Raw genomic sequence first — 12,390 nt, forward strand, 5'->3', positions numbered from 1 at the left:
GCAAGCAGCAGCCTGGAAAACACCATCAACATTCACATCCTGCTACCTGCGGGATGTTCTCCAAGCAGAAGGAAGGACGGGCCGTACAGCCCTCTCAATAGGAGCATCCAAGGAAGGTTCTACCCTGGAGTGATAGGGGCATTACCTCTGGATCAAGAAAGAATAAGCTTTCTGGTGAGTTTTTTATTCATACCTTTTGGTATGGGACAACGCGAAGGGACATTAAGTTTTAGGTTTCCCGAGACGCGGTTTTTTGAATAGGCTCGCTCTGAAGCCCACCATCCATTTTTCGGGGCTAGTCTATGCAAATTGTAGGTTTAACAGGTAAGGGAGTCCCCTGAAGTGGACTCCCCCAAATCTAGGTGATTTGGGAGTCCGCGAAGGGACGATACTTACCTGTTAAACCCTCCCTCCCTCCTTCCCCACAGTGGCTCGCCTTACTAAGTTCTAGAGAAAAAGAGGACGAGTTGGCCGTGGGCAGGGGCGGACGATGGAGGGCGCCCTATTGTGGTATAAAATTCTAGCGTGGAAGCCTAAGGCTAAGAGAAATATGCAAATTGTAGGTTTAACAGGTAAGTATCGTCCCTTCGCGGACTCCCAAATCACCTAGATTTGGGGGAATCAAAATGGCGCAGATTTTGATATGACGTCAGCGGACGTGAAAGCAACAAATGCTTGAGAAAACCACTTTCTTAAAATAAGGTATTAACCCTTGGGCCCGACGACGCTACCTACCTATTGATGGGCATCCATTTCGGTTGGAACAACCTTATTTTAAAAACTAAATCAAAACTACAATTTGTTATACATTTTGCTTTGTGCGTCGCGCCAATAACCTCAAAGGGATGATCGGCACGCCGCATGTCAGAATTTAGAAAGCGGGTGATCGGACCATGATCGGACGGTCTTCGTGTGCATTTTTCAAAACGAAAAAAAAAAATAAATAAAAACCCACATTTTTGGACGATCTTTCCCCAAATTATGGTCCTAAATAATACTTTTTCCATCCAAAACTATTTCCATGAATTAGTGATTAGTGGTTCCGTCGTTTAGAGCTTCGTTTGTAATAAAATAATCGAGATTCAATTATCAATGAACTTTGCCCCGCATCGCGCACGCCCTCAATGGGCGAAAGTTGACATGTTTAAACATGCTTCGAGGTTGTACATTGTACCATTCTGTACATGCGTGCGGCACTGTGTGGTAATTCTTTCTCAGTTTGTGAACGTGCGTGTTGTGTTGGAGTATATCAACGGCCAATCACAGCGTGCAGACTGTTCATGCACTATGCATGCAGTGGGTATTCCCATCGTTGATAGTGTGCGTGGTGTGTGTGCATGGTTGGTTGATGCTTATGCACTCGGCATATAAATACGAACCATGTGGCTGTGTGTACATCGTTTGTTTACGATCGCATCTGGCTAAACGTAATCGCAGAAAAGCTGTAAGAAAATGGCTACTTACTCGATCTAACGATGACCTCTGTCGTTACAAGGCAGTCAAGAATAACTACAACCAGCTACTATACAAATCCAAATGTAGCTTCTTCAATGACAAGATAATCAACTGTGGTAATGATTCTAAGCAGCTATTTGGCATCATCAATGACATCCTTCATAAGAAGAAGCCATCTAAGCTCCCAGATCATGTCTGTCCTGAGGAATTGGCAGAACGATTCTCAACATTCTTCAGTGACAAAATTCAGTGTATCAGAGACGGCCTCTCTTCTGCCACATCTGTTGCAGTTCCACGATCCAGATTAGGCTCGTCCTTGGATTCCTTCACAACAACTTGCGACGAAGAAGTAGGCGAGATTATTCTGATGTCACCTAGCCCATCTTGTGTTCTAGACCCAATACCATCTTGGCTGGTTAAGCAGATTCTGGACACTCTTATACCTACCATCAGTAGTATTGTGAACGCATCCCTCAAATCAGGTGTAGTTCCATCTTGTCTTAAATCTGCAGTTATCACACCGTTGCTGAAGAAACCAAGTTTGGATGCCAATACTCTAAAGAATTACCGCCCTGTCAGCAACCTGACCTTCATATCCAAAGTACTTGAACGAGTTGTCGCTAGACAGCTGACCAACTACATGAGTGATCACCATCTTCATGAGCCCATGCAGTCCGCATACAAGCGCTTTCACAGCACCGAAACAGCACTCCTTCGGGTTCACAACGACATCATGTGGACCATGGAAAAGCAAGGTATCACCATTTTAGTTCTGCTTGACCTCAGTGCCGCTTTTGACACGATCGACCACAAAGTGTTACTAGCTCGGATGGAAGAACTGCTGGGAGTGCAGGATATTCCACTGAAGTGGTTCGCTTCATACCTGTCTGGAAGAACGCAACGTCTCCATATCAACAACCATTTTTCGCAACCTCGTGAGCTACTGTCTGGTGTTCCACAAGGTTCAGTCCTTGGCCCCCTGCTGTTTTTGATATATACTCTTCCTCTTGGACAGATCATTCGTAAACATGGCTTGGAACTACACATGTACGCAGACGACACTCAGATTTACACATCTATCTGCCCTGTCAAGTCTTCTGAAGTCCTTCAAAATGTATCAAAAGTCGAAGACTGCATAACTGAGGTACAGGCCTGGATGTCAACTAATTTTCTCAAACTCAACGCTGACAAGACCGAGGTAATAGCGATCGGTTTCAGAGCCCAACTCGCCAAGTTTCATCTTCAATCAGTTAAAGTTGCAGGAGTTGATGTCTTAGTCGAAACCAAGCCAGTCAGAAATCTTGGAGTCATGTTTGACCCTGCAATGACTATGTCCGCGCAAGTTTCAAGCATCATCAAGACTGCCAACTTCTACCTCACTAACATCGGCAGGGCCCGCAGACTACTGACTGTCGACGCAACCAAGCTTGCAGTGCACACTTTGGTCACTTCAAGACTCGACTATTGCAACAGTCTTCTGATTGGAATCAGCCAAAAACTCAAAAGGAGGCTAAATAATGTGCAACGAACAGCTGCCAGACTCATCACAAAGAAGCGCAAGTTCGACTCTATCACCCCGGAACTCATCAAACTACACTGGCTCCCAATCCATCAAAGGATCGACTTCAAGGTCATCGTTCTCATGTTCAAGGCCTTACATCAACAAGCCCCTCATTACATCATAGACATTCTGCAAGTTGGTGCTGAACGGAGACTCCTTCGGTCAAACAGCTCCTGTTCACCATACTTTGTAGTTCCAAGAACAAGTCACATCACTTTTGCCGATAGAGCCTTCTCGGTATATGGACCCAAACTCTGGAATAAACTCCCCAATCACATCAGGGACACAACATCACTCAACACATTCAAGGCACTTCTTAAAGCCCACTTGTTTCAGGAGGCCTACCATCAATGACTTGTTATTTCTTCTGTGCCTTCAGCGCCTTTGAGCAAACTTTTGATTTAGGCGCTATACAAATTACGTTTGATTGATTGATTGATTGATGCTATAATTTTGAAGTCGGCTCTGGCTTGTCAGGTACTCGTTTGATCTTATTAAATGCAGTCTAAAAATAGTCTCTATGTACTTTTTTGGGCAGGGCGGCCCTCCCAATTTACGTGTGTGGAGAACACTTGGCTAGATAGCTCAGTTGGTAGTGCGCCGGCACGTTAAACCGGAGGTCCTTGGTTCAAATCCCGCTCTAGTCAATTTTTCTTTGTTCAACCCAAAATCATTTGAAAATGTACCCAGTTTCCCTTGTGGTTTATTATTTGATATGAAAATAAATACATTAATGATTGGTTACTATAATATGTTGAATGATTTGTTGCCTTGTTTCCAATAATTTTCACGATTTTAGAATCTTAGGCCCCATTCATCATGATTTATTGAGAATACATGTACGTCCAATGACACATACAATGTTGTCGGAGCACCAAATAAAGCGATATTTTGGAACGTGCTGTGCAACAGATATCTAATCTACTGTTTTTACCACCGCTTTTGGGGAGAACAGAGCGTCGGCTTATTAATTATCATTAGGATTAGTTATCATATCTGTGGAACCCTGTACAAACTAAATAGAAACGGTAATTTTCTGGTATTTAATAACTACTCCTACATCCTCTCAAGTTTTACACTTTTAGAAAACATTTGCCTTGTCATTTTGAGGGTTTGTACGTCCAGTTTGGTTAATTTTGTATGAGGAAAAACTCCTAAAAATGTACCCGATTCAGCCGCACATGAGGGCTCTTTTGTTAACAAAACCTGACGGCTGATTGCTTAGTACAAAACGGATTTGGCAAATGGACATCCTGAGTCCAGACCAAACTGCTTCAGAACTTTGCTTAAAGGAATGTTCGTTTCTGAGCTCCAAAACAGCGGTTGATGTTTCAAGTGGATTCAGGAGCCACATGCAATATCATACCAGAGGCAAACCTTCCTTTTGGTACTGAAATAAAAGAATCAGATCAGAAGTTGTCGATGTACAATCAGAACACTATGCCGGTACAAGGAACTTGTAAACTACAGATCAGAAATTTAAAGAACAGAAAGAAGTATCTGGTACCATTTGTTGTAATTGAAGGGTGTAAGCAAATGCCATTGTTAGGATCAAGTACTGCTCAACAAATGAAGTTGATTGAAGTTAAACATGAGAATATAGCTGTAACTTTAAGTGAGAACTGTACAGTTAAGGGTGATACTCAAGTCGCATACTCACTTCATGATCACGCGCGGAACAACAAACAAACTTTATCGACTCACACATGCAAAAACGAAGGAGGAGATCTTCAGAGATCACGCTTGTGTTTTCACTGGATTAGGTCACTTGCCAGGAAAAGTGCGTCTACAAATTGAACCGGACTCACAACCTGTGGTAATGCCTCCACGACGTGTTCCCATCGCAATTAAACCTAAGTTACAGGAAGAACTTGAAAGACTGGAACATCTGGAAGTCATAAAGAAAGTTGAAGGACCAACAGACTGGGTTTCCAGCTTGGTAAATGTTATAAAACCGAGTGGTAAACTGCGTGTCTGTATCGACCCACAACATCTGAATCAAGCACTCAAACGAGAACAATATCCACTGCCAGTCATTGATGATGTCCTGCCCAAGCTAGCAAAGGTTAATATTTTCAGTAAAGGCAGACTGCAAAGAAGGATTGCTCCAGTGTGAACTTGATGAGGAGTCATCTCATCTTACGACATGCCAAACACCATGGGGCAGTTAAAGATGGTGTCGACTACCTTTCGGACTCTCACCTTCTCCAGAACTTTTCCAAATGAAATTGGATCAGTGCCTCGAAGGGTTGCCAGGTATTCACACTATCGCAGATGATATTTTGATCACAGGCCAAGGTGAAACTTACAAGGAAGCAGAAAGTGATCATGATGAGAATATGACACAATTCCTCAATCGCTGTGAAAAAATGAATATCAAACTGAACAAGGCCAAGTTTGAATACAAGTGTGACGAAATCACATATATTGGCCACCGCCTCACAAACAAAGGACTCAAACCGGATCCAAACAAAGTGGAAGCAATTCTGAACATGGGAACACCAGCAAATGTTGAAGAAATACAGAGATTTGTTGGCATGGTTAAATATCTAGCCAAATTCCTACCAGATCTGTCTGACATCAGCGAACCACTCAGACGACTAACACATAAAGATACTGAATGGTGTTGGACAGAGGAACAATCACAAGCATTCCACACAATCAAGCAACGTCTGACAACAGCTCCAATTCTTACATACTTTGATCCCAAAGTAGTGACAGAGGGTCAGGGTGATGCGAGTGAAAAAGGACTGGGATTTGTCTTACTGCAAAATGGACACCCAATCACATATGCTAGTAGAGCTCTAACGCCAGCTGAAACGCGATACTCACAGATTGAGAAAGAATTACTCGCACAGATTTTCGGTCTTGAGCGCAACCATGAATATACTTATGGCCGACAAATGGTTTTATGGACTGATCACAAACCACTAGTCTCCATATCAAGGAAGCCGCTTGCAAATGCACCAAAACGCTTACAACGACTCCTACTCAGGATGCAGAGATATGATGTAAATATTCAGTACAAACCAGGTCCTGAAATGTATCTGGCAGACACGTTATCGCGTGCATATCTGAAAACCAGTAATCGCTCAGCTGTTGAGGAAGAAGTAGAGAGTGTGCACATGATTGATACAGTACGAATCACACACAAAACCCATGCACTGATCAAAGCAGCAACTACTGAGGATGAAAGTCTACAAACTGTCAAACGCTATATCCTCAGCGGTTGGCCTGAAGACAAACGACAACTTCCTACAATCGCTCATGCATATTACAGCGTACGGGATGAACTATCATATCAGGATGGAATCATTTTTCGCGGAGAACGCTGTGTTATTCCTAAATCAGCTCGTCCACGAATTCGACAGAGACTGCATAAGGCACACATGGGTATTCAAAGTACACTTCGCAGAGCCAGAGACATAGTATATTGGCCAGGCATGACACATGAGCTCACTGACTACATATCGAATTGTGAGACATGCAACACGTACCAAGCAGTGCACACAAAGGAACCTCTGATCAATCATCCCATACCAAGCCACCCTTGGGAAAAGATTGGAGTAGATTTCTTCACGCTGGACAGCAAAGACTATTTATGCACTGTGGACTATTATTCTGATTACTTTCAGATTGATAGCCTACCACATAAGAAGGATGCCAAAACTACAGTCAAACGCCTACAGCGTCACTTTTCAACGCACGGTATTCCGGCTTTCATCTACTCGGACAATGGCCCCCCTTTCAACTCACACGAATTCGCTAACTTTGCAAATGACTATGAATTTCAACAGGTCACCAGCTCACCAGAATACCCACAGAGTAACGGTAAAGTAGAAAGTGCTGTTAAGATCGCAAAGACACTACTCCGAAAAAACGCAGATAGCAACGGAGATGTTTATCAAGCTTTGTTGGCATGGCGAAATACACCAACTGAAGGAATGGGAAGCTCTCCAGCTCAACGCTTTTTTGGACGTCGAACGAGAACCGGTTTGCCAATCTCACCAAAGCTACTCAAACCAAAAGTGCAGAGCGACGTCAAAGCAAAGAAACAAGACAAACAAGCTTGTCAAAAACGTCACTATGACAAGAACGCAAAAGAACTGCCAAAGTTAAAGACAGGAGACACAATACGTATCAAACCAAGCGCGAATCGCACAAACAGGCGTTGGGAAAAAGGACAAGTACAAGATCAAGTGAACATCAGGTCTTACAAAGTAAGAACAGAAGATGGACGCGAATACAGACGCAACAGAAAACATCTCAAACTCAGTTCAGAATCTTTCATACCGCAACACGAGATTCAATTTCCCACAAATGCCCAAGACGAGTCAACAAAGGATACGACCAAACAAACACAGAACGCGAATGGAGGTACTCCATGAAACACGGAAAACACAGAAAAGACTACACCACCAGAGACAGAATTGACAAACATCAGACAGAGCACTCGAGAACTTAGAGCGCCAGCATACCTAAAGGTATATATAACTTGAACTCAAACCAAATCAAAGACATCACAATAGTTGAGCATTAAAGTTGTTTATTGAGTTTGTGTGTTATACATGTACAAAGAAGGAACAAGTTTAAGGATACAGTCTTGGTTGAAAGTTAAACCTGTTTAACTTTCAGTGAAAACCAACTGTAAAAGTTTTGTTCACTAAGTAAGGTTTTGTTTTTTGCAAACTTGTTGTGTTTATTACTTGGTTTGTTAAAGTTTGGAGTTCATGACAATCTTCTTGTTTACTGTTAAAAAAAGAAGGATGTTACGTTTTATGTTATACCGCCCTCTTGTGTTGGTAACTATAGGCAGTTGCCACGCGGGCAGCCATCTTGTATTTACATGATTCCTGAGAGTTAGAGAACATGACCCAAATGATACTACAACAGAAATGTGTCTTTTGTCTCTATTTATAAACTATAAATAACATACAGTACTCTTTTAAATGTTTAAATGGCAAAACTTATATGAAAAGAATCAGTAATGTATTCACTTTCTTCTTGTGAACAATTTGTTCTAAGATAAGTGTCACATAGTTTACAAATAGCAAGAAACGTTTTGCATCATTGTTTAAAATGCTGCAATTTCTGCGTGTACATGTATACCAACAATGGAACAGGGTTAAATGGAACAAAAAGTTATTAGCAACAGCGGGTTGCTGTTTGATGCGTTTAAAAAATGCTGGAAAGTTAGGTAAGCCTACATGAGTGTCTTACTTTTAATAAACACATCTGTAATAGGCGCATGTATTTTTTTTTCTCTTTAAAGCCTTAATATTTTTTATTTAACACGCTAAATCACCCCCCCCCCCCCCCGTTCAAAGTGGTATATACACCGTCTGTACCATTATACATCATCTGTACCATTTAGAGGTGCATGCACCCTGTGAACATGGTGAAAGATCAATGAGTCAGAATGTTAATGGGAGTGTGAGGTCACCACCTACTTCAAACCTAAAGAGGTGGCTCTGTGTGCAGCCTACGGCTTCCTCCTTTGACCAACAGGTGGCCCATATAAAAACCAGACAACTACACATGTAAGGAGATATCTCTCGTGACTCAAGCCAATCAGACGACTCGTAAGAGGGAGTTCGGACTGTTAGGGTTTTGTAGACTTGCAACCCGTGTCTAAAACGACACACACGTGTTGAATTCCACAAGGATGCTATATGCCACTGTACCTTCTAATTTCAATCCAAGATTGGGCTGTTCACATTGGACTTAAAATAAGTTACCCATTGGCTCGTTTAGTTTTCCCAAATTAAGTCCAATGCAAACAGGGCTTTAGGGTCAAACTTGGTGAAAAATTCAAAAATGCCAAACATTGCCTCACATGAACGTGGTATTTGAAAAAAATAAATTCTCAAAAACTGCCTGGGTATATTTACCTTTCAAAAAAAGGTGTTTGAAACTAATATTACACCATTGAGGATGGGGAGTGCAAAAACAATTGGTGTACTCAAATATTATACACTTTAAAAAAAAAATCACACTTTTACGTTTCGATTTGCTACACTTTTGTGTATAAGGTCAAAGGTTATTTGTTAATTACTTAGCTTTGTAACAGCAACATAAAGTTAAGAAATACATTTTATGGATAGATCTATCAAATATTGATTTTTGCCTTTAAAAAAACCCTTTTTGCCTTAAAATGACCTTAAACTTCAAAATCAAGCTTGGCATCCACCCTAATCTTCTTCCCAAGTCCATGATCCATACATCTAGCATGGATGCCAGCCAGTAACAAACTATGCCGTACAAAGTATAATTTCACTTTTTGGCTGGCCTAATGTAAGAGATGTGGGCTACAATATGTGGGAGAGACTAGCCTGGTTCATACTTCCTGCGAATGAGAATGCGAAACGGAAGCGAATGTTGTCGTCACAAAATTTGCATCGCTATTTGCAGCAGTTGGCTCTGTTCAACTCACGTGCGAGTATCCTTGCGAAAGCATAGTTGTGACGTCAAATTTACATCAAATTCGCTTTGCATTCGCAGGGAGTATGAACCGGTGTGGTGGTCTCGGAGCTCCGGCGGTCTCAGAGCTCCAGATTACCAAATACGGTAGTATTAAATCATGCCGTGCCTGCGCACACCAAGCAAAAGTAGTCGATTTTAGTGCTGTGCCGAGTACACTCTCGTAGTAGACTTGGGGACAAGTCGTTTATTGTCCCATGCGGTGAGATAGTCGAGTTGCAGCGGTGCTCTCCGCGCGCAAACTGCTGGTTGTGCAACTACTGCTCTGCCCGACTGCAGGCAGCTGTAGTAGTCGCGCAACCAGCAGTTCGCTGCAACTCGACTATCTCACCGCGTGGGACCATAAACGACTTGTCCACAAGTCTACTCTCGTAGCTGTCATGGCAGCGCCCATATCCTGTGGTGAACAAGTGGAGCGTATGCGACAGTATTGTAAAAAAAGTAATCACGTTTATAATAAGTATTTGAGGAGTGGGAATAACAAAGAAGGTTCTTCTGAAAGCCAGGAAAGGGTTTTGGGTTGCCCCTCGGAAAAGCACTCGTACGACAACAAAACAGGTGTCGAAGATTTATTCGTGGCGGTAGGGGGGGGGGAGACGACGGGGACTCACGCCCGCAACAACAGCATGCTACGTCATCCCGGAAAGAGCTTGGCACGCCAGAGATCTGAGACCATGATTACTGCGTGCCGAAATCTCTGGTGACGTCACCCGGAGCTCTGAGACCGCCGGAGCTCTGAGGCTGTCACACCAGGCTTAAGACCAAAGAGTCTCGCTTTGCAAACCATGTCTCTTCCATAAAGACCAGGAAACAGTACCTAGTCTCTATCCACTTCAACAGTCCCAATCATAGCGTCAATGATGTTGTAGTGTACTTGCAATGGTGATGACACTCATCGCAAGCATAGAGAATCACACTGGATTCACCAACTCCAGACAGTCCAACCCTTTGGACTGAACATAAACACTGGTGTCAAATAACTTCCCATTCCCCCCCATTGTACTCCTGCCGTAGAATTTGATTGTTGAATATATATTCTGTATATAAGAGTAATGAGCATTTTTTTCTGCCAATAAGTAATTTTTTTTCTCCATTTGCAGTGGTATATAATAACCCATTTTCACCACATGTTCCTCAAACCTATTTTTAATATAATCCTACCTTTGATCTTGTTATTCTTTAATTGACCATTGTTAGTTGCATCTATACAACGTATGTATTTTGTTATTTCCTAATCCGCCCACCTTCCTGATGTAATGTGAGTTAAACCTAGTAACTGGATTAATGGGTTGCCCCAATCCGACCAGCATATTTGCATGAGGGGCATTCTTTTGACGTTACACTATCATTCTTACATCATGTAGTGTTTCAGCCCTTTTGACGTTACACTATCATTCTTACATCATGTAGTGTGTCAGCCCTTTTGACGTTACACTATCATTCTTACATCATGTAGTGTTTCAGCCCTTTAAGGTTTCACTCACAGGCCTGTCACATTAATGTTTTTAAAACCCTGATCTCAACAAGACAAATGGTAAATGATTAGAGATGACGATGAACAATATTCATTGTCCGTACTGTTTCGTGCTATTTGTGCAGAACATAATTAGGCAGAAAAATTCAAACTTACAAAATAAACAAATATAAAGGATCAAATTAGTTTTTGTGATTTAGTTCAAGTTGATTTTTAATCAGTCAGTTACATTTTACAAAATACAACACACATTATAATGTACCATCTTTTTCTCTATGTTTTTTTGCAGTTTGTTTTTACTGTCTGGGATGTGTATGGACCACGGAAAACAATGAAAGTAGGAAAGGCTGCTGTTTCTCTTTTTGGAAAGCATGGGTAGGTTAACTCCCATTTTGTCTTGATATTATATGGATAGGTTTATACATTTTTTATCTTTGTGCCACAGCCTGCTTACCCCCGCCAAAGTGGTGTGAACGTATTAAAAATGCAAAAAATAGTTAATGGCCTGACGTTTCGACCCTAGCAGAGTCTTTCTCGAAGGCTAAATGACAACACCAGGAACATGAACAGGTAACTACATGTATGTTGAGTTACACCAACTGTGAAGACTAGTCTTTGACAATTACCACTAGTGTCGAGTCTTTAAATGGACACACTGGCTGAATTCAGCTATATTTGCTACAAAATAGACTAAAATTTTACTTCAAAGGTCTTCCAGGAATGGAGAAGAAGCATCCATAAAAAATCATCAAATTTAAACGTTTTTGAGCATTCCTAGTTAGTTTTACTTCCAGCCGTAAAAAGGCCAAATTACCAATAGTGTCCAGTGTCTTTATGCTACTCTCACACTAGGGAAAATATGCTAGCGAATGGGCTTACGAATGGAATTATTTGACAATTGCTCAATCTTTGCAACATTCGCCATGTTTCGTAAGCGTTGGTAACAATTTCGGAACGTTCACTAGTCATTCTCCACCTCTTTTCGAAGATCACTCAATCAAAATGTGGCGAATATTCTTGCGATTATGAATAAATTCTTGCGAATAAAAATGTTAACATTCGCGGTGAATTTGCAAAACCATTGCGATTGGATGGTGAATTGGATGATTTGTTCAACCCCAAAAATCATTTACAAATTTACCCAGTCAGTTTCCCTTGTGGTTTATATTGATATCTGAAACAAAAAGTCGCATCACCCTTAAGGTGATCCCCTAGCTGCCGCTTCCCAGGTTGTATCGTAATTTGGGTGTGATCCCTGGCTACACGGCAGTTAACGGTTGTATGGCTTCTGACTGGCACCCCCGAACAAAGATATTGACAAAATAGGGACACCGCCAATATAGGGCTAGATAGCTCAGTTGGTAGAGCGCCGGCACGTTAATCCGGAGGTCGTTGGTTCGAATCCCACTCTAGTCATTTC

At 41.8% G+C, this 12,390-nt stretch overlaps 1 protein-coding gene across 1 annotated transcript in view; it reads left to right on the forward strand.

Moving 5' to 3' along the window:
• The window catches only part of LOC117295421 (phosphatidylinositol 3-kinase catalytic subunit type 3-like), a 115,636-nt gene that overhangs the window by 29,706 nt on the left and 73,540 nt on the right, over positions 1-12,390 (forward strand). The window contains exon 4 of the mRNA XM_033778070.1: positions 11,260-11,345. Coding sequence (XP_033633961.1) covers positions 11,260-11,345 — 86 coding nt within the window. The remainder of the gene's footprint in view (positions 1-11,259; positions 11,346-12,390) is intronic.

This window comes from Asterias rubens, chromosome 10 (genome assembly GCF_902459465.1).
Source record: "Asterias rubens chromosome 10, eAstRub1.3, whole genome shotgun sequence".
Classification (NCBI taxonomy): Eukaryota; Metazoa; Echinodermata; class Asteroidea; order Forcipulatida; family Asteriidae; genus Asterias; species Asterias rubens.